Source organism: Acanthopagrus latus, chromosome 20, assembly GCF_904848185.1.
Source record: "Acanthopagrus latus isolate v.2019 chromosome 20, fAcaLat1.1, whole genome shotgun sequence".
NCBI lineage: Eukaryota > Metazoa > Chordata > Actinopteri > Spariformes > Sparidae > Acanthopagrus > Acanthopagrus latus.
In genome coordinates this window covers 2,936,656-2,959,800 of record NC_051058.1, presented here as the reverse complement: position 1 = coordinate 2,959,800, position 23,145 = coordinate 2,936,656, and the positions used below count along the sequence as shown (strand labels likewise).

General features: G+C 41.8%; 1 protein-coding gene across 2 annotated transcripts; it reads right to left on the bottom strand.

Moving 5' to 3' along the window:
- Positions 1-1,525: 1,525 nt before the first annotated feature.
- On the bottom strand, positions 1,526-10,757 carry LOC119010121 (forkhead box K2). Of its 2 annotated transcripts, XM_037082009.1 has the most exons (10): positions 10,062-10,757; positions 8,503-8,697; positions 8,214-8,352; positions 7,683-7,829; positions 5,428-5,621; positions 5,100-5,302; positions 4,654-4,911; positions 4,341-4,538; positions 3,471-3,606; positions 1,526-3,168 (listed from the first exon to the last, which is right to left on the bottom strand). In XM_037082009.1, exons 1-10 carry the CDS (start codon positions 10,355-10,357, stop codon positions 2,973-2,975), a joined length of 1,962 nt encoding a protein of 653 aa, XP_036937904.1. In that variant the 5' UTR covers positions 10,358-10,757; the 3' UTR covers positions 1,526-2,972. The 2 variants fall into 2 exon arrangements, with proteins under 2 accessions (XP_036937904.1, XP_036937905.1); XM_037082010.1 differs by lacking the exon at positions 3,471-3,606 and having other exon boundaries at positions 10,062-10,720.
- Between the last annotated feature and the right edge of the window lie 12,388 nt (positions 10,758-23,145).

The window sequence follows — 23,145 nt, the reverse complement described above, 5'->3', positions numbered from 1 at the left end:
AAAAACGTCATTTATATATGTTGGCTTCCTGAGGGTCTCCCAGTTTTGCATCAGTGTCCCAATCATAGGCAGGTCAGACAGTCACGTGGACTGACTGCATTAGCTTCCCTGCTAAAGTCTCCCTCTTTTCCAACATAGACTGTTAGACCGCTTGTGTTTATGCCCACATTTTTCACAAGTTGGAAAGAAAGATAAAGACTTCGTATGCATACTTAAGGCTAATCTCTCTTGCATTTTGGTCACAAATTTGGTAAATCTGTCAGCTGGACTGGTGACCATAAAAGGCCAAAAGTGTGGAAAAGAAATCCTCTGTCATTTGTGCCATCTTGTAAATTTGGCATTCAATCCAAATTGTAGCAGTTTATTGCTAATTCAGACATGTCTTACGTGGGTTTAAGCAGCTTTATGAACGCTTTTTCTACACCAAATTTCTAAAATAATATTTAGATGGTTGAAAATGTCAATGATTTGAAAAAGAACAGTAACCAGTTTAGGCATTAAAGGCTTCTTGTCACCTAAGAAAAAAGTCCCCAGACTCCCCCCAAAAATAGCACATTTTTTGTGAGACTGCAGAAACTTCGTGAAACGCTGTCTTTGGGTCTTCATGCAAAGTTTCAAATGTTCAACATTTAAGTTATTTCTTTCCTTGTGTACAAAACATAGTGTACGGCACATTGGCTACTGGCGTTGGTTAAAGACGACAACGCATTCCGCCTTTGCAAACGGAACTGTGAGGTACGGTGGCATGTAGTGGCATCAAGGTTAGAGAGGTGAGCTTGTGTCGACAGGATCATTCTGGGTGGGGAAAACGAAAGGCAGGCCCTTGACCCCGCTGCTCGAGTGGGGCTGCTCAGATCAGACTGGGGTCGTACTGAGCGAATGTTATCAGGGCGTTCCTAAATAACAGAGCATTGCTCTCAGTGGACCTCCCCTCAGTAAATACATGTTTTTATAGTTTTCTCAAAGATACACGTTTGCATAAAGAGTGGGAAAATCAGATCCAATTACAAAATAGATAGTAAAGATACATGATGACTGTTACGCCAGGTGTGAACTGATGTACCGAGAGCTGGCCACGTGTGAGGGGATCACCCAAGACACATGCTGATGCCAGGTGTAAACACGGCCTATCAGTGTCAGGAGAGGAATGTTGGATTGGACGCATCCCGGCTATGAACTAGGTGGTTTTAGGCTTACTGAACCCATTAGTCCCTTTAAGATTCCTCTGGTCAGCTCAGATACTGGATATAAGTGAATCAAGCTGTTTTGGTCCCTAAAGGAAGCTGATAATGTTCAAAGGAAGCATTCCCGCCCCTGTGGTACACACACACACACACACACACACACACACACACACACACACACACACACACACACACACACACACACACACTTCCCCATGTCTGACGGTACTGTGCGGAATGTGTGGTGAAGCCCCCCCCCACCACCACACCCCCACCCCTTAATGAGTCAGATCATCATTCCTCTTTCGAACAAAAAGAAAGAATTCTTCACACAGACAGACTGAGTTTGCATTCGCCCAGCAGAGAAGGCTTTTACTCAAAGAAATACAAACTAAGAGGTTAAGTGTTTTAAATAAATTTATAAAAAAAAAGCATTTACCCACTGAAGCAGAACAAACACCTATCACTTGTTTTTCCTCGTGTAACATAGAATTCAATCTGAATAGACTGTTTAGTAGCCTGAACAGAATAAAATAAATCAAGCAAAGAGACTGCCAACTTCAACACAAAAGGTAACAAACACAGCCCATGATGAGAGGGGAAATCAAAACGGAGCAAATGAAAATACAAAAGGAAACGAAAAACAACTAAGAGGGTTAAGTGCAGCACTGGTCAGAATCATATAGCGTAGACTCAGTCTAAATTTTCTTCAGTTCCATATTCAGATAATCTGCTCAAGTACATTGTCTCTAGATCCGTAACATGCAAGCTCAATGAAGCATATGGTCAAATACGCATGGGAATATACTTTTTTATCTCATAGGATATTTGTAAAATATGAAAAAATCTGTAGATGTACAGTGATAAAGAAATTTCATTTTGCATGAATGAGCAGAAAAAAGAACATCCACTCTGTAGATAGTGTTTTTCTTTAAAAGGAAAAAAGGAGACTACATTCATTTCACTGAACAAAGAGTCCACATACAAAAACAACAACAAAAAAAAAAGGATTCCCAAAATATCATGTCGTGATGTTTAAATGTTCTTAAAGACCCCACTTATAGCTTTTTAGTTATCTTAATTATTACTAGATATTATCTGTGCCTTGGGAAACGGAGAAACACTCAAAAAAGATCCAAAGATACACTTGTACAACAGAATACTGCATATCTACTCACAACTGGGTTAGGTAGGTCGACATGGAGGCTAGCTGCCGAAGATGGGAATGTCCACACGTACATACGTACACACACTTCCCTTTGCGGAATACACTACTGGTGATTTCACTCGGTTGCTTTTTTTCTATCCGACACAGTTAAGCGCTTGTCTGTAATGCTACCAGGATGAGGCTCCTTTCCGTCTTTAGGACTCCTTGTTGTCCATTAAGTCATTTCTGATCTGGAAATCTGGATTTTTTAATTTCTTCCTGTGCTTCTTCTTTGCCATCTGGGTCTCAAACTTCAGGGATTCACAGTCATCAGCAACTCTCCAACTCCATTTTCAATTTGGTCATTAGTTTTTGCATCGTATTCCGTGGTCTTAAATATATGGAAGAGGAGGCTGAGGCAGGCGGGGGGGCGTTGAGGAGGACGTTTTGAACATTCTGTAGTTCCGCAGGTGTTTCCGCATCTCTTCTCTTTTTGGCACCTTGGAGATAGATGATAACCAGGTAGGATGGAGGGGGGTGAGAGTGAGGGAGGGGGGTGAGGCTCAATGTGTACAGGAGAGCAGGGGTCAGTAGGCATATCGAGGGTGGGTGAGTGGGGGGGCTACTTGTCACCGATCTGCTCACAGACCCCTCCTTCTCCGGCTCTGTCCGTGGTGCCGTTGTTGTTGGCAACCGCTGCTCCGCCCTCCTCTTCCACCTCCGTCTTCACCTTCTTTGATTCGGGTTGGTCTTGCAGTTCTCCGTTCTGCCTCTTGGTAGGGAGGGACGCCGAGGCTGAGGCGTGGGCCGCCAGGAGGTGAAGAGGGTTTGCAACGGCTGGTAGAGAGAAGAGTAAATTAGTTAAGAGTACAGTCTAGATATGCTCAAATTGTGACGAGTGGACTTTTGTGAATTGGTGTAATACAAATAAAGACTGATGGATTGATTGATTGATTGATTGATTGAGGAGGTGGTCTCTGTATGAAGTCTAAAATGTGACACAATGAACAATCTACAGCACCAAAAATATTTGGCATTGCAGCCAAAAAAAAAAAAAAAAGGTGTTCAGGAGTGCACAGGAATGATATGTACTGGGGGCACGAACAACATTCTCGCTTTCAGTATTCTCAGAAGCTTACGGCTCAACGAGGACTGTGAAATGCCTGCCCTGTCTCCCATCTCTCTCTGAAATGAGTACTTGGAGATGTGGAAGCACACAATTTGCCTGGCGTGCGTTTTGCTTGTGTTGAAGCTCCAGATTACTGCACCAATTTGCTGAAAACACAAGCAACAGTAGAGAGCAGCACATCGTATACTTCATCAGACTACATGATGAAGATGTTTGATACTATTTTAAAAACTCTGAGTACTAAACAATGTTTAAGTGCTGCTGGAAAAGAGACGGATAGAACAGTGTAGCCGGCAGCCTTAATTCAAGCATCGCGCCTGACAGAAGGATGGAAATGACAATGTCCAGGTCCACCCGGGTGTTGTGTTTCCATCACATCAGAGTTTGAGCCAATAAACACTCGGTCTACTGTGAATGCTGACTGTACACCTTGTTATCAGTTTCACGTGCACCATATGTTGCTCTACATCAGTCTTTTACCTTTATCTTGTAGCAGCTGACACTATGCATCCTTCCATTGAATACTGATTTGGATACTGTTTACCACCCTAACAGTACGAAGAATAGGGCCGAACTTCACTGTGTGACGCACCACTTGAAGTGTGACACTGTAGTGCCGATGTACTGCTAAACAAATCTAGAGTTAAAGACGAGCTGCACAATGTGCTTTGTTAAACAGAATTTGTTTGTTTGCAGAAAAACTCCAAAGGGAGCCTTTGTAAGACAGGTGGCTGCTGGGAGAGCAGAGGGCCTCAGGGAACATTTGTAAATAGGCCTCTAATGGTCTGACACCCCGTGCAGCTGTTTTTACACTGCCTATGCAGAAGAATACTTTTGTTTTAGGTGTGTGTGTGTGTGTGTGGGTGTGTGTGTGTGTCACCTGTGCTAGCAGCAGTACCGATGGGGACCAGATGGGTCCCGTTTTGTGTGATGGCCTTTATTGGGAGCTGGTGCTGCCCGAGTGGGGCTTGTTGCACGATGGTGACTGTCGTCAGAGGTGCAGCCTGGGAGCTCTGGATGATGCGACTGACTCCACCTATAGACGAGGCTGTGATGGATGGAACCGGCTCCACTTTGACTACACACGGGGAGAAACACTTATATCAAACAATGCTCACGCTTAATGAGTGCACCGGCTGCACAATATTCACGTCCCCAGGAGAGCTACAATGACGACATGAATCTGTCCTCACCTTTGATCTCTTGGTGCTCTCCACCTCCATTCTCCTGAGGTTCTGTGCTCACTGTAGCAGCGGGCTGTCCGGCAACGGTTGCCATAGTGACAGCTGGGATCTGGTGGACAACGTGCACCGTCTGCATGACGGGGGCGGAGCTAACTGACGTCGTTACTATGGCTGGTGTCGCCATGGCATAGGTCACAGGCTTCATGGTCGTTTGAGGCATCTGGCGCTGCACGGCGATCAATACTGGCTGGTTGTTGAGGGGGGAGCCTATCAGGGGGCAGGGCTACAGGTTACTGACAAACTCTTTACTGTCATTCAATGTCTTAAAAATGGACAGAGACACACAAATACTGTTCGCCATCAGACATTTTTTTCTTAACGTTTTAACCTCACAGAATCAAATACAAAACAAAATTTTTAAAAAAAAATCTATAAAAAGGCTTTTATGGTTTTACCAGGGGAGTTCTGTGCAAAGCGGGCCTCTTGGATGACAGCGAGTTTGGGCTGGACTGTAGTGGTTTGGGCGGGGGCTGGCGGTGGGGTTGGCTCTGGATCCATGGGGACTGGGGAGCCCTCTCTTGACAGGCTGTCTGGCGTCTGGACCCCACTGGAGTGGGCAGACAGTGCCCCTGTGTGGTTAGGAGAAGCTGGAGCACTCCTGGAACACAACATTTTTTTTTTTTTTTTAGGTCGATTTACACATGCTGTACCCCTCCATACTCAGATACTGAAGTTGAAAACACCTCTTTAAAGTAATGCACTCTAGATCAAAGAGTCCTTTACCTGGAGGAGAGAGGTCCCACAGGAGTCCTGAAGCAGGGAACCCCCCTGGGCCTGCGCTTCCTGAAAGCCTGTTCTATCAGCTTGCCCTCGGATGCGGGGTCGATCCTCCAGAAGGAGCCTTTGCCCGGCTCCTCCTGAGAGCGGGCCACTTTGATGAAGTACCGGTTCAGGGACAGGTTATGGCGGATCGAGTTCTAAAACACGAATAAATACGGACACACATAAATGCTATAGCACTGAGGAAGAGTGTTGGGGGTTTTGAGGAGGGAACCATGGGTCTTTATATGTGTTCTCATTATTATAATCACATAATGAAAATACAAGGGTGTTTAGATCATGCATTTTGCAGAGACACTAGCACAGTGTTTCAGTGTTTTCTGCTTTGTGTGTTCGAGCTGTGACAAAAGAAAATCACTCCTCCTACACTCAGTGGGACATTTGCAAAGATTCTCATGTTCAGTTTATGTTGACACCGTTTAAAATATGTAAATTAAGTTATATCTCTATGACTGACATTGTAGTCTTTGGTGGTGTCACACTGCAATACTGAGATCATACTGAGATGTGATTCGAGTGTCTTGCACTCCCTATTCACATGCACACGACAACATCACTAACTACGACCCCAATGTTTGTAGTTGAATTCACATCTCAACAGAGTCAACGATAATTAAACGTTATAGGAATTCTAAAAGTAGAGTTAAGGGCAGAACAGTTGTACTGGATTGAATTAGACTGAGCACATGTACTTGCAATCAAGGCTGGAACTGGTGCGGCACAACAAGAAGAATTTTCCAGCATGTAAGCTGATTCCAATATGGCGCTGTCGTTTTATTGTGTAATCTATATTCATCGATTTGTTTTTTTCTATACCGACACAAAATTGTTCATGTTTGTGCAACATCACACATCAATCACACTGTGACTTGAGAATGTTACTGTGAGGGAAAGATCATCATTGGCTGATTTTTTTCTGCCCACTCTCAGCAGTGTTTATGGACCTAATTTTCCTCTGTGAACAGCTTTTTTTATTAACTTATGGACAAAATGCCTATTCCCGAATTGGTCTTTTAACCTCACTAATATTGTACATATTACATTGCTTTTTGTGAGGGTCAACAGACTCTTTAACCACCGTCTACAATCAGTGTTTATTTTCATCCAGCTGGGAGCACCTCCTCAGTTTTTGCATTGCATTATGGAACAACAGTCACAAATCAACTGTTTTCGGGATTCCTCATTTCTTATTTGATGTTATTTTCCCATGTACGAACCCAATATATTCATTAGCAACAGCATTAAAACCACTGTCAGATGAATTGATAACACTGATCATCTGGTCACAATGCAGTTTTCTTCATATGGATGCCACTTGACAACTGACTGTCACGGGGAGTGTCGCTGCCATGAGGGGCGTACTTGGTCAAGTGGCATCTCGGTGACTCTCAGGACCCAGGGTTTCCCAGTAGAATGTTGCATTGTAACAAAATAATGTTATTAACCTCACCTGTCAGTGGTTTTCATGTTGTGGCAAGTAGAATACAGAATTAGTATGAAAATGTAATAATATACTATGAAAAGCAGCTTTGGTTTACTCAGCACCAGTTGGACTCTTTCATGAGCTGTCACACAGGTCTGTGCTAGTAGCAGAGCTCTTAGTCTGCCATGCACTTCTATACATTTCAGCGGTGCTGTTATTGAGGAGCCCCCAGTTACATCTTCAAATTCATCCAACTGTTTTGATAATTGAATACTCGTTTCAGTCATTTTTCAAGCAAAATGTCAAAATGTTATTTGCTGGTTCCAGCTTCTGAAATGTGACTGCTTTTCTTTGTCATGTATGTCAGTAAATGAAGAGTCTTTGGATTCTGGACTGCCGGCTGGACAAAAGAAGCATTCTGAAGATGCCACTTTGGCCTCTGGGAAATTGTGATGAGAATTTTTTTTCATATATATATTTTAAAAGACAAACAATTAATCAAATGAATGAATGAAAATAACTGTTTGCTTCAGCACAACCCAAGACCCAAAGATATTCAGAATCATTTTGCATTCATGCTTGGACAATTGTTAATTATAAAATAATCATAGTTTAATCATATTTTAACGCAGGTTGACTATTCAATTTGCAATTCACAGTGTTACATGACGTGCTGATCCTTCCCTTCTGACTGAGAGAGGAACATATGTGTGCATTACCATTCAACCACAAACAGTCAGTATTAACAATGGTTACAAATAGAGAAGACTCTGACCTGCCAGCCTTTGTCAGCTGTTCTGTAGTAGGGGTAGTTCTTGGTGATGTGGGTGTATATTCCATTCAGAGTTAGCTGTTTATCTGGGGCCATGGTGATAGCTTGGACTATTAGTTGTGCATAAGAATACGGAGGTTTAGAGTCGTCCTGTGGAAAATAAAAGACAAGTTTATTTCATGTGCTATTGGGAGGAAATGTGTTAAAGTTAATGAAATACACAGCCAGCGGACAACGTGTTTTCTTTCCCTGGTTTGTCCCCGTACATGGCACAAACACAGGCAGATTCAGGCTTAGCAAAGTTCAACCAGGTTTTGTACTCCAAAGTCTATGTTCTTGTGAGCATTGGGCAATTTTTAGACTTCAATGAGTAACCAGGGATGTTCACAGTGCTCAGACACCAATAGGAATCCACTGAGATCCTCTGAAGTCTGTCGCCTTCATCAAGCACCCTCTTGTTTGACATTTCTTCTTTAAATCCATTTTAAAAAACAAGCAGACAGTATTCATCCACTTTTTCATTTTCCAGCTCACCTTTGGGCTGTCTTCACCTGAGGCTTCTTTGTCATTTTCTGATTGGGAGTTGTCTATTAGGTCAGAGGCCAGGACACGGCCTGTCCTGTAGCTGGAGAGTCCCGCCCCCCGCGGACTTGATGGACAGGAGTTTGCCGCGCTGCAAAATTGATTAAAAAAAAAAGTTGTTATTCTGACTTCATGACTTTTACCCTCCCAAGACGCTTCAATCACATTACCATTGTATGCAAAAAAAAAAAAAAAATGCTGTTTTGATCACTGCACAAAAGTCAGATAATGCCACTCTCACCTGATGGTGCCAGTGGGTGAAGGCAGTGGGCTCATGAGGTGGGCGATGTTGTCTGGAATGTTGATGGTCAGTGGGGAAATTTGGGGCTGGACGGGCTTGACCGGTGATTCCGGCACGTTCCTTGGCTCCTTCTTGTCATTGGACAGGGCTGTGAACGTGATCTTTATACTGGTGCTGGGGAAGCGGAAACAACACCTGAGGACGGTAGACATGCATGTGTTACGTATCCATACATTTCCATTAAAATCGGTATGTGACATTTGAATACCAGTGAGTAAATGGGAAACACGAAACCTTGTACATAAAAGCCCCCCTGCCTGGCAACAAGCAGCTCACAGAGGTCTAATTGAAGCCAGGAGAGGAGCACTGAGATTCAGCCTCACACAGTTTAAATATGGACGTCCACCATGACAATTATATAACACATCATGTCTAATTCATTATTAATAGAGTACATTTGGGCTAGTTGCTGACACCTTAAAATGAATTACAACTATAGCATGGTGACAATACTGAAATGTCCCACCATAACATTTAAATGATTAGATTAAATGTACACTATGAGGTGAGACACCACAACCATAATTCATTATGAGTTGCTAGCTTTTTTGTTTTTTTTTGCTTTTTTAAACTAGTGAAAGGGTTAAAGTGACAAACAAAGCCGAGCAGTGTAAACATGCCGACAGGGAACATGAGGCCAAGTTGACATTGAGCCAGACCAAATTAAACACAGCACTAACATTAGCTTCGTAGCTGCCTTTCAAACGCCGCGCCGCACGTTGTCGTATCAAATGTATAACAATGAATCGCCACTCTCAGTCTCTCCTAGTAAAACCTAACAGCAGCATGTGCAGCAGTGGGTCAGAAACATGACCTATACGAACACAAGCACAGATGTTAGCCTGTGTTGCTAGCATGTTAGGTGGGGCAGAAACTGCAGGTGAGGGTTAAGTCAAAAACGCGAGAAGCTCTCCTCAAAACAAACTTCCTTTACAGTTTGGCCATTTTGATGTCTGTCGCTTTGTCAACAGTGTATACAGACAGCCGAGAACACCTATGGTTACGGTTTTGAATTTCCAGGGGGCACTCTGCAATTCGGCGAGAATGAAAAACGCGAGGCAGATTTAAAAATATAATAATACTAACTTCAACAACTTAGCCTCCACATGATGCATTAATGTGGATAGTAGACGGCGCACTCCTAGCTGAAACATGGCTGTCTGACGTCTCACTGACGCCGGCTTGTTGGACTATATATGACGAATAATGCCCAAAGGATTTACACGAGGCCATAAATCAAGTTAAGAAGTGTTTTAGTATTTGGCAATAAGTAAATATATAGTGGAGTTACACTAACATGTTTCGCATGGAGCATTAGTGTGACGTTATCGCCACACACACACACACACACACACACACACACGAGCAGCGCCTCTCAGCCCTGCTGCTGCCTGACAACACGTGCAACATCGCTGCCGGTCAACAAAACAATAACAACACACGAACACACAAAAACACACACCGGTTCAGTTGAACACAACTGTTAATATCAAGCTTACATTCGTGGAAGCTGGAGAGGTGGAGCCCCTCTTCTCTGGAACACCCCATCAACAAACACCCCGTTTTTTCCGAGGCAGCGGAGATAGAATTCTCCCGTGCCAGTGCCATCTTCTCCCGCGGTGAAGATTTCGAGGTGCCGCCGGGAGATGAAGCTGGAGTGTCCCATGCTAACGTCCACCGAACCCTGCGAGGAGTTCCGGCCGATGGTGACCGACCTTTTCTTCATGAGATACTCGAATTCTCGGCCCTCCAGCCGGGCTACAGCCGACCCCAACATCCCGCTTACCACCGCCATTTTCAGAGGTATCTGGTGGAGATTTGGAGATGTGTGTAAGGCGGAAACGTGTAAGCGGTTGCGGGGAATTGAAAGGGGGATTTTTTTTGGTTTTGTGAAAAAGGGGGGATCCAATTTTACACCGTGGAGAATTTGGCTAGGAACGTGCCAGACCGGGGACACAGCGGCTCCGACCCACCGCCGCGAAGAAGAGGAAAAAAAAGAGGAGCGTCGGCCAATCAAAAGTGGCCAAACGGACGGAAGTACTGCGATAGACAATCCCGTCAGCCAATGGGAAACCAGGCTGGGTAGGCAGATGTGTGGTGTTTACCAATGACAACAATAATAAAAATAGCCGTAGAAAATCGAGGTCGGTTGCAGCGCAGGCTGACACGCAGATGGGTGGAGAGCTGGAAGAAGCGGTGCAGTGATTTCAAGGAGGGGATTTGATGGACACAAGACCAGAGACAGACCACCGGTCCGTGTACAACAGAGAGGTGATTCTTGTGTAATAACACACAAAGTATACAAACTTTTTGTAATGTTCAGAAAAGGTGGAAAAGCAGAAGTGCTTTGGATATCGATTCAACCCTCAAAAGTTATTATTCATAAAAAAAAAAAGTTTTGCATTTGCAGTGTGATCAACAATGATAACTCCTGTTAATTAAAGGTAGTAGGTTAAAGGAGCATGGTGTAGTTTTGGAGAAAATATTCAAACTTTGAATTTTAATGTTTTCATTATTAGTGAGGTAATAATGAAAACTCAGAAATATGTATTTTTTTCCATAATTGAAAAAAGAGGTGTCCTTATAAGGTCCCAGAACACTATTTGAGGCTGGAAAAGGTTGCAGGGTCTGCCAAACATAAACATATTAAAACAGTATGAATACTGGTTGTCCTTTAAGGTCACTTGGTTTATTCAGATTATTCAGTCATGGAAGCAAAAAGAATTTGTTTATTTAGTTTGTTGAGGAAGAAATTCAGTCGCTGAAGATTCTTTGCACCTTTAAGACTGTTTATTCTGTGAATAACCCCACTCTGTCCACTTGTCTAAAGACATTTCGCTGCTCAATCTTTCCTGTTTTCTCTAAACCGACCTGCAGGTGTCTTGTTAAAAAACAACAACTATAAAGTCTTTAACATATGATACCAGTGACCCACTTGGTCTACAAGCCCTGGTTTCATAAATCAAGAATGACAATTCCAATTCCAATTGCAGATTGTTTTGGTGGCCATTCAAAATATAAGCTCCTTAAATGGATAGTACGTGCTTTTTGAAGTGGGGTCATATAAAGTACATATTTATAGTCGATCTGTTCTTCGGTTTAGAAAATGTAGTGTCAAAAGAAAGGCCAGTCTGATGGCGATGTAAAGCGGTGTGAAGTTTCTCTATACAACACACACTTGAACTGTTATAGATTTTTTAAGTTGAGCCTTGTTTTAGGTGGTTTATTTAACTTTTTCTCTGGACCCCGTTCACTGCAGTACAAAGCTGAGCGTCTGGGCTGGAGCGGCTCTCTGCTTCTCCAAACTGATGCTGCACTGATCGGTGATTACGGTAGGGAACAGACTGACTATAGATATGTACTTTATATGACCCCACTTCAAAAAACACGAACTATCCCTTTAAACCTGCACTACCTCATTTTGTGACCGCTTGTGGGCAGCACAAACAAGCGGTAAACACATCAGTGGCATATTATTACCTTATAAAGTTGATATGACAGACACAGCTGCACAGACTTGCCTATTTACACATACAGCTGACACACAGCAGCATTAGTTTTTCTTATTTGGAGTTACGGTTGTGTTGAACGTAAGTCCAATATTTTCTTCGTTTTGCTCGTTTTTTTGCCATCTGATGCTTGGCAGGTAGTTTACCTATCTGTTTCACTGAAAACAGCTTCATGCTGCTAGAAATGATGATGAAAACAGGAAGAGTGAACAAAACCATGGCTCAAATGGAAAAAAAAGTGACCTGAAAGAAGTTAAATGCTGTGTTGAGCTACCACGTCAGCTGATAATTCTCTGTGGGTTTGTGGAGTCTTTTCACTGTACATGTAGTAATTTGATTAATTATGAGGCTAATATAAAATATTAATTAAAGCAGGTTAAAGAAAGTGTAGGAAAGAAATCTGTTTGTAATGCAATTTCCAAACTATTTCAGTTATTACACTCATGTTTTATTCACTTCTTTAGTGTCAATTTCTGTATGTAATTAGATATTTTAGATTTTGATTTGTCATAAGATTGTTTTGTTTTGTTTTGTTTTTTACTGTTGCAGTCATGTTTTTTTACACTTGTCACACATTTGTTTTCTGCTATTTGAAAAAGTTTTTTTCCCCCCCAGCAATCCATATGGGACATTTTAAGTGGCTGGCTTTTCTGTGGATACTGATATGGTGTGATTCTCTGCTTGGAGTGATCACTAATTCATGCTACAAGGAAGCCAAACCTCATGGAAGCCACTTTACAGATATGTGTGGACTCCTCAGTTCCACTTTCAGAATTGGTCACACAAATGAACTCCAAATAGGCAAGATGATTGTCATACAGGGGGGCAACAAAATGAAAGGAATATATGAATATATTCTGTACGTGGAGAAACATGACAGATGCAGTGTTCCATGAAGGTCTCATTTTTTTGATGAAGCTCAAGACCCATCTTTTTAACCAGGCTTTTAATTGAAATTTTAATTATTTTTAATTCCTTTTGTGCTGTGCTAATCAGAGCACTTTTATTTATTTATTTATATATTTATTGTTATTTATTATTATTCTTAACCCTTTTTTTTTTACTGTTTTAATCTCTCATGTTTTAGCCTTCATGCATTTATGTTTTAGTCTCTCGGGTCTTTAGCCTTTATGCTTTTATTTTTTAGTCCCTCGTGTTTTTAGCTTCTATGCTTTTTGCCTTGTTTTACTGTTTTAGTCTGTCAGTTTTTAATCTCCAGTGTTTCCTCATGGGGGCCTGCCAGGCTGGGGGTGGTCTCTGTTCTGGCCGCGGGGGGTGCTGTCCCATGGACTGCTCCGGCCCGGGTGACCAGAGGGCTCTGCACCTTGGTTTGGGGTCTCCTGTCTGCCTGGATTGGGGTGGTCTCTGTGGCGGTGCTCCCTGCGGCCTTGGTCCGGGATCTCTCCCGGTGTGTATATGAGTGTGTATGTCTGTGGGGGTTGGAGGGTTGGGTTCTTTTAATTTTCTTCTCTTGACTTTATTTTGCGGTTTCTCTTTTTCTGCTGTTGTTCTTTTATTTCTGTGAGGCACTTTGAGGTACTTTTTTCTGTATGAAAAGCGCCATATAAATAAAGACTGATTTGATTTGATTTGATTTGATGTAAATGAAAACGATGTGACGAATGTGCACTGAACAGCAAATACGGGATTATCTTTTGGAAGAATGCTGTTCATTCTTTAAGGGATGATATCTGATAACTGTTCTGGAGGCTCGTTGTGGATCAACACACATTGTCACCAATTGACTCGTAGAAAAACAATCTTAGGTGAATCAAACCACAATGCATGAATACACTGCTGATTTGCAGCCTGTGACGTTTTGCATAGAAATGAATAAAGGAGGTGCCAGTGTAAAAAGTGTTATATATTATAGTCTGTTATCACAGGGCAACAGCGGTGCAAGTGATAACAGTTGATTGGAACATGGATTCCTAAACGTTGATGTTTTAGAGGGCCCCATATGGTGACTTGCATGATACACTCACAAAGACATCAGTATTTTGAGTGGATCCCTTCAGTACCAAAATGAGAAATTAATCTTACCAAATGTAGAATATCATATATGTATTATAACATGTCAACATAAAACACTGCATCACCCTGTATCATGTACATTTATCGGGTAAAATGTTCGAAGAGCACAAGTGAACACATGCGCACTGTCTTTGAACGTATAGATAGTTATTCACAAATCTTCAGAACCGTTCATCTGATCTATTGTTGATCTATCTGTTGCTGAGGGCCCAAGGAAATGCAGTGTTGATTTTGGTGCAGTTCGAACACACGACTTGTTCAATTTGAACGGATTTTGAATAAAAAACAGCAAACACCCTTCCGTGCAGCATTGGGGCCCTGGAGTTCCTGTCAGTAGTAGCATGCTAACTAACATTAGCTTCAAGGGCTACAATGTTTAGCTGTCCTTGGCAGCGCCTCCAGCTTCTCAGGGATGTGTGTCTCATTGGCTGGAAAAATACAGATGAAAACATATTTACTGTAACGCTCATTGATACGCACTGTCCCTGAGAAATACACTGGACACAAAATATGAAAAAATCATCCAGATTTAAATCGTAAACAACAAGCATGTATGACATTATCGGGGCGGCAAAGTGAAGTGATGAGTGTGATATATTAGCATCTGAGTTCTGAGTTTAACAGTACATTCTTCAACTTTTATAAACTAAAGGTCCATTTACAAGTGTTTTTAAGAGCTTTCAACCACATCTCATCGTCCTCATCGGTGGGCTTGAGATTTGCTATCTTGTTTAAAGTTCTATGAGTCTCATGCAAAAGTCAGCAAGTGTTATCCACTAACCCCGCTGTCCCATTTCTCCCCTTTTCTCGTCTCTTTTCTTTTCGTTTGATTACTCTGTTTTTTTGTTGTCGTTTTTCTGAGTAGTTATACCTGTCCTGTAAAATTCATCCAGAAACAGTACAGAGTAAGTAAAGGTTCATTACACACAACATACTCATTTTAATCTGTAATAATCTTATGTGAAATGGGACACCCTAGGGAGCTTAAAACACTTACAGAAAGAGAGGTTACCATATCAGAATGATGACTGAGAGTATTTCAGCAACAGATGCTTCCTTAGTCTATTTTAAAAAAGCAGGTATACATGGGGACATTTGCAGGTCTCTATCAAGCTTGTTCCATACCTGTGGACCTTTACAAACACACTTTTTCCCCCCTTAATAGAATGCTTCTTCCTAGTCTGATATGGATGCAGAGGAAAGGAAATTGGAATCAGGTCACAAAGTCTTTCGTTGAGCTTATTAACAACACAAATCATAGTACAAGCGTTGTGTAAAATATGAAGTTCAGTAATTTTTCAGAGAAATAACGATGAAAAGCAGGTCAGAAGGAGCGTCAAATTCAGCCCAAGACATAGATCGAATAATTTTCTTCTGCAGAATTGTCAATTTCCCTAGGTGGCTGGGGAATGTCATGTCATGTCATTGTTTGTAACCGCGGGGTTGCGGGGTGCTGCTGCTGGAGCCAATCCCAGCCTTGTCTCAGGACGAGGGCAGGGTACTTCCTGGACAAGTCGCCAGCTCATCGCAGGGCCCCCACTTATGAGCAATGTAGGGTTCAGTATCTCGCTCAAGGACAATTTGACATGCAGCTCAGCAGCCAGCATGCTGCCCGGAGCAGGGATTTGAACTAGCGACCTTCCAATCACTAGTCGACTTGCTACAGCCGCTGGCTGGGGAATGCATTGCTCCGAATAATATTGCAATAATTAACATGAGGCTCAAATAGTGACCGATATAATAAATCAATATGTAATAATATGCAATAATTAATACATCAATATTTCCCCCTGGGATTATTAAAGTATTTCTGATTCTGATTCTGATGATTCTGAATTTGCCCCTTGAAATTAACAAACCTATCCATTTGAACACCCAAAATGACATTGATCAACATATATCTTAACAAATAGTTTATGTATTAACCTAGATGCATGGACGATCTTTAAATAAAGTGGTAATGAGCATATTGTGTCATTTCCTGATACCTGCATGAATCCAGCTCTGCGCATGATCCACCGGCCGGGTTTTCCCTGCAGCGGGTTAGTTTACTAACTGTAGTAGAGCAGCCAGCATGCTGTTAGCTCAGTGTGTGTGTGTGTGTGTGTGTGTGTGTGTGTGTGTGTGTGTGTATGGAGGTCGTGTGTTAAATAATGGAGTTAAAGTCTCTCAGACTGTGTTGACAGGGCCGCCGAGGCAGCCTGTGGCCCTCGCCGGGCCCCGCTGCCTCCAGCTGTCCGTGTCCCTTCATCACACTGCATCCATACTAAAGGCAGAGTGCTGCACTGAGGAGACCCATGCGCCACACGTGTACTCTGACATGACGTAATCATGGCTGACTGAGCTACATTCAGGGCCAATGTAGTGCACATATAGGTTATGATTATTCTAGACATTTTATATCCCTAACAATTATCTACTCATTTTAGTGTGTGACAGAGTGATATTCTGGCAATTTCAGACAATAAAGCATCTTTTAAAAGGCCTTCAGCAGTGTTTGTTCAGTTGATATGAAACAGCCTATAAAAGCAATGTAATGCAGTTACACAGATACAAAGTTTACATCCACTGACAAAGTGGAACACTTGTGCAGATACTGGGTCAGTTGTATCCAAAGCACTGACCACTTGACTGAAGAGACTGAAACAGAAGATGAAGAAGGAGCGGAAGTTTTGTGGAACATTGTCGAATCATGCTGGGATAACATGAGTCAGCAGGTTTTACACAATCTTCTGGAGTCCTTGGCAGCTCCAGTGCACGCTGTCATTAAAGCAAAAAGGGGGACGACCCAGATGAGTCTGATTGACTACTTTTAAGGTAGTTCGTCAAGTTAACTACTAACACAACAGACATTTTTGGACCTTTAAAGTGAAACTCGCCAAAATGCAACCTTTGATGCTATCCGTAATTTGCCCCAAACACTCCCATTGAAAATGAGTTTGACCGGAAAAGGTAAAAACGGTAAATCTTAAAAGTGCCCCTTTCGTTGTGATTATGATTTTATACGTAAGTTTGACTCACATGCATTCACAGGAAAAAAAAAAAAAGCCTAGGTTGCATTTTGGCGAGAGTTTCACTTTAAAGGAAAAGAATTAGGCCCATTTTTTTTTTTAGAGTCGGTCAAATGGTATAAAAAGTGAAACATTTTTTTTGGAATTGTTTTAGATTTAGTCAGATAATACAAAATCCATATTTGTTCACAACAAAAATATGGTATTGCACTGTTGTCCAGGAAGCTGGACTGTCAGCACACCTGTGAATTGATATTTGGCTGCAGTTTTTAATGTATTGAATCTGATGAGAGTCTGATTGAGCATGATCAGAGAAAAAAGAGTCATGAACATTGTCTGGACTGCACAGAGGTTAGTGTGGTTATTTATGTATTCATTTATTCATTTATTTATTATTAAATCAATGTGCCCATGGCTCACTGTGCGTAATGACGCAAATAGTGTGATGACCTCTGGTCTGAAAGTTGGCTGATGTTAAGTTAGTCCCTCCCACTTAATTTTATTTCCCCTGTTGTCCAACTTTCCTGCTGCTTGAATTGTTGTCCCAAGAAAAATGGACAGAGACGTTCGTCACCCGCTCTTTTCTCCTCCAGCATATATAAAGAGTGGTCTTTTTTTTTACTTGAAGTCCTTTAACATTTTGTTTTTGTTATAATGTGCATGTTCGACATATCTGAACACCTCTGGATGTGCATGTTCTCACCTGTTTCAGTGTATCATTTCGATCCATGGCTCAGGTCCTGATGAGAACAGTGTTTTTCACATTATTTCAGATTTATTTTTGATGTGTCTCTCATTGTAGTAAGATGCTGTGTCCATCAGTCACGTGTGTGAATACACCAGTAAGACGGACTTGTGTCATATTTTCAATCACGTTAAGTTTCCAAACACTAAATTGATCAACAACTCACCCAACAGCATGAAAAGACTCTCATTCTGTTCAGAGACACAACTGCATAATATCTGGTGTAACGGTTAACAGCCTCTTGTGTGTCGGTGGCTCAGTGAGATGTGTGTTACGGTCACAGTTAGTGTATGAATAAATAGTGCTGTGTTCTCCCTTGTTGTCTATTTGATCCTTAATATTTAAAGTTATGAGAGACGTTTAAAGTTTGCTTTAACTTTTTCCTCCTCAGCTGGTCTGAACTATTTCCTGGAACGTCCCACAGTCGGCTTCACTGTGATCTACTGGCTGCTCGACAGTGAAGAAGATCTGCCTCCAAGGGTAGGGGTGAGGATGAGGTAGGTATGGTAGACCAGACCAAATGATGGTGTCTGACGAGGAGGAGGAGAAGGGGGAGGATGAAGAGTTAGATGAAGACTGGGAGAGTGGACATTCTTGGTATGAAGAATGATGTACTTTGAAGAGGATGAGGAAGAGGACATCAGGCCTCGCTCCCCTGGGTGTCTCTCACACATGCATGCACAAATGCGTTTATTTGATTTCATTTCAAAAAGTAGCAGTAGATAACTTGTCAGATACTGGTGCTTTAGTATGGCAGCCGACCGGACGTACAATCCTGACTCAAAAAACAACTTTCTCACAAACTTTAACATTCCATCGTAACTCCTGGTGTTCTGATATCCTGACAGCGGAATGGCTGTAGAAAAAATGACACCATCCACTTACAGACTGGTTCCCTATTGGTCTCACTTTTAAAATGCCACTGCATCTGTGGCTCGGCTTGTTTTTTTTTTTACCGGAAAAAAGAAGGCTGTGTTACAGCACAAAGGAAAATCTTTCCTTGGGCAACCAACGCAGGGAAGAGTCACTGGTTTCCCCGGTCACGATCCCCAGGTGACGGTGGGGTAGCTGGACTAACTGCGGAATCTCTAGCCTGCAAAATAAAAAGAACCCGCTGATGGAGGAGGCAAAGAAGGTGAAGAGGGAGAGGGATAGAAACTGAGTAAAACAAGAGTGAACAGACAGACCTTCACTGGATGGAGAGCGCTCTGATGTTGTGTCAAACTCTGTTCCCTCGCCGATACGTGTCTCCTCTCACCACCAACGGTTCAACAGGAAGAAACAAAACCTGCCTACTTATTAATACAATATCATTAATACAATATTAATACTGAGATCAGTGTTCTTAGCTCAGACTGATATTCTTGCTTTGGACAGTATCCAGGCTGCTAGCTGTAGCCCTGTCGCTAACACTGCCTTTGCGACAGCGGCTCAAGCAGTGATACCGCAGGGAAACACCAGGAGGGGAGAATGTGGAAAAGTTGTCTACTTGTGCTTTAGTGCTGCAGCGTCTCTTAGCCCTGGTCCTGGGTCATGTTTCCTGCCCTGCGTGTTTCCCTCATCCAAAGCATCAGCTTGTCATCGAGCTCTGCAGAAGCCTGATAAGAAATCAATCAATAATTTGAATCAGTGCGTTCAACCTTCACAAAAGTGTTTGAACTTTTAATCAGTTATTTCATATTTTAGAGGCGGTCTAACTCTGTTGTACTGCTGAGCATTTTTTTTCTAGGTTCTACCAGATGAAGGGGAGTAAGAACTTCACGAGTCTTCGTCTCACTAACCAGTGATTCAACGACACTCGTTTTGTTGTAATGTTGCTGTTCCTTTTTTTATAACCTCAGACACCTTTTTCAACATGATTCCGCTGTTAATAATATCACCACAACTGCAACAACACAGCTAGCATCGGCGTCGGCTGTATATTTGTGTCCAAAACGATTCGTGCTTGTGTTTCAGGGCGGGACAAGTCTGTGATTGGTGTTCTGGAGCAGCGTAGAGTTGACGTCAACCCACCAATCCTCACCCCAACAGACTCGCTGACTCGCTTCCAGGCACCCAGGAGGTCCCAGTGAGGTCAGGTAAGTATTTGGCAAACGTACAATAATCAATACAAATATTTTCAAGTAGTACTGTTAATAATATTTCAAACTCTTCTGCCTACACTCTCAGTCTCAGTTTATCTTTGTATAATAAGTTATAGTAATGAATTAATAATTGATACTGATGATAATTAGTTAATCAATAATGGCAATAGTAATCAATCAATAGCGATCATTCAAAGTACTAAACTTCTCTCTTACATGTTACAGTATATCAAAGCAAAGATAATGTTGGACACGATGAGTGGGAGGGGCTCTTGATCCTGACATGGTGTGTATGAAACTGTAGATTGATGTGATGCAGCCATGACGCACCTCCTTTGGAGGCCTGCTATTGGCTGATTCAGTGCCTGCGGAAGGAAACTGTGGGTAGACATGATTGTAGTCCTTACCTGTCAACACTGCAGTCAGCACCTAAGAACCACACATAAACTTATCTCTGCAAAGCTTTGAGTCCCTCTCTTCGCTGAGGTGCCCTCCAGCGCTGGGTGATCCTGCTCGGTGCCGTAGCTCCAGCTGGACAACAGGTGTAGGTGTTTTGCTGACGTGTCTTTTTTGTGTGAAGTTTTCTTTTTTTGTGTGTGTGTGTGTGTGATGTTTTATCACATTATGTTAAATCATTTGCCTAAAACAGTGACTTTGAATATTGTAAATACATGTCCTTTTTCCATCTAACTCTGTGACATAACTTCAGCGTAAAGGGTCATATTTAATGCAAACAGTTTCTATTATGTTGAGTAGCAACGGAGTACATTGTACATGTGGTGTTCTTAAGTACAGTTTTAGGGTACTTGTACTCTGTTTGAGTATTTGGATTGTCTGCTACTTTACACTTCAACGCCAGGATACATTGACTTTTACACAAGTACAATTTTTGTGTAACACTGAACACTATGAATTAAACAATGTGTGTCATAACAGGAGACAGAATAACCTTTTTGATGTGCATTACTTTCATGTGCAATATTTGGATGATAAACACATTGAAAACACATGATTTTCATAAGGAAGCTGCACTTAAATTCATATGTAATAATCAATAAACACATAGGGGTTACTGTATACATTTGCATGAACTGAATTTTGTGAGACTTAGTTATTTAATTAATTCACACTTACTCAGCATGATGACACGTCACCTCGAACTTATGTGATCAGAGCGGATGGAAAATTTCAGTACTGATATTTACAGTTTTTCCTCGAGTATATCACATGTACATCGTCAATTTGACATTTATGTAGTTTCTTTTTTTTTTTTTTAGAAGTTCCAGTTATCCAACTGAGAGTTCCCCCTCTGTTAGCTTCACTGTAGGTTTAACTTGCTCCAGTGTGAAGAACATTTACAGTGAGAATGGATGACAAAAATAAGTTTAGTGTTTTGTTGCAACAGGCAACAGGAAACAAATAGATACAAACAAAAAATTTGTCAAAAATAAGATATTTACCACAAATATCAGTAAACACAAAAGGATGAAGTGTCTTTCACTGTCTCACACACACATGCATATCTCTGGAAACAGAATAGTGGACTTGTATATAAAGGGCTGCAGGAGTGAGTTTAGATTATTTCGTCCAGATCCTATTCAGGAATGGTAAAACACTGTTTCACATTAAATCTCCTCTAAAGGTAGAAAAACAGCAACACTGACACAACAACACAAAAGCTTGGACGTGTTTCTCAAACAAAATTGAGGGAGATCAGAATCAAACAATTATATATTCGGTCAGATCATTAAACAGCTCCCATTTCTTATGTTTGAGTGTCCTGTTGAATATGTCTCACTTCATATGTGTGTAGGCATTGTTCAGATTTGGAGTTATAAATAGTCAGAATTACATCAGAAGTATAAATGTGCAGAATTTCATACCATTAAATCAGAAGAATAATTCATTTAATTGTAAATATTAATATACACATCATTTAAGCAGATGGATGTTCAGCCGAGGAGCTGTCTGGAATGAAAAAAAAAAAAAAACAGAAGAAAACATAATCTCCACTGTAGTTCTTCTTATTGTTATCATTGTTATATTATTATCACTATTATGTTATTTACAGAGGTAGTACTTGTTGAACAGACTTCAGCTGCAGTGAAACAGCAGTCCGGTGCTGCCACCTGCTGGATATCTGTCACCATGCAGGAACGTCTGAGTGAGGGTTTCACTGGGCAGTGATCACTGCTCGATAACTGTATATACTCTCAAACTGCTAAACAGCTTGTTTATCTATGTATTCATTATATGTGTATGTATGCACGCATGCAGTTAGTTACGAGCTGAAGTTAAAATTCTGGTCAGCTGAACACATTTGTACGGTTCACTGAAACCAAAGGAAACATCTACGAGGACATGTGAGACCAGACTATAAGACAAAATGACCACAGTTCAGCAGGAAAAAGACACAAACAGCACCTAGGGACACGGCATGACCTGGGGATGCTTTTCATCACTTCCCCCACTGATTTACTCCGCAATGATGTGAAAGCAAAACGTGCTCCCGGGAGCCTCCCCTCTCCTCAAAGTACATGTAAGGGGTTTGAAGGGGACAGATTTCACAGGAGGGGTGAGGACATGCTGAACCATAGGTTAGCACAATCAAAGGCACTCACTGTCTGGGTGTCTTGCTCCTATTTGGGAGTTGCAGGGGGGGACCAGGGGCCCTTTTTCTCATCATCTGTATGCCGTATGGAGTAACAAACAGCAGCTATCTATGGTTATCGTTTCATATTAGAAGATCTAAAGTTATTTATTTGGCATTCATTTAGAACAACGAGAAAATATGTTTATGCTCGCCAAGAACCAGGGATTTAAATTTGAATCCTTTACAAAATAACCTTTACCCTTGTTGCATTTACAGTCTCACAGACCATCATTAGCCTAAATCAACGTGTCTACCATTCATGGAAATGATGCATATTTAGAAGGGTGCAGCACAACACATGGGTATGAGCACTGCGTGTTCAAGCAGAAAAATCAGGGGTCTTTGGATCCATGCGGACGTCCTGCTAGACTGTGAGACTGCTTTCATGCTCAGGTTACACTGGGTGAAAGCAAATAAAGAACAAAGTCAAACTATTTCCACGAGACAACCCTCTACTGAATAAGAAATAATTCATGCCTTTTATAACCGCGATTCCCTTTAGAACTTACGATCTCTTCCCTACCTACTCACTGAGCGCACCTAGTTG

Coding starts and splice junctions, on each gene's coding strand:
- LOC119010121 (XM_037082009.1), bottom strand. CDS start 10,357: ATGGCGGTGGTAAGCGGGATGTTGGGGTCGGCTGTAGCCCGGCTGGAG. Junction 8,698..10,061: donor CCTCTCCAGCTTCCACGAAT/GTAAGCTTGATA, acceptor TACCGTCCTCAG/GTGTTGTTTCCGCTTCCCCA. Junction 3,169..3,470: donor TTCACAGTCCTCGTTGAGCC/GTAAGCTTCTGA, acceptor TCTCTCTACCAG/CCGTTGCAAACCCTCTTCAC.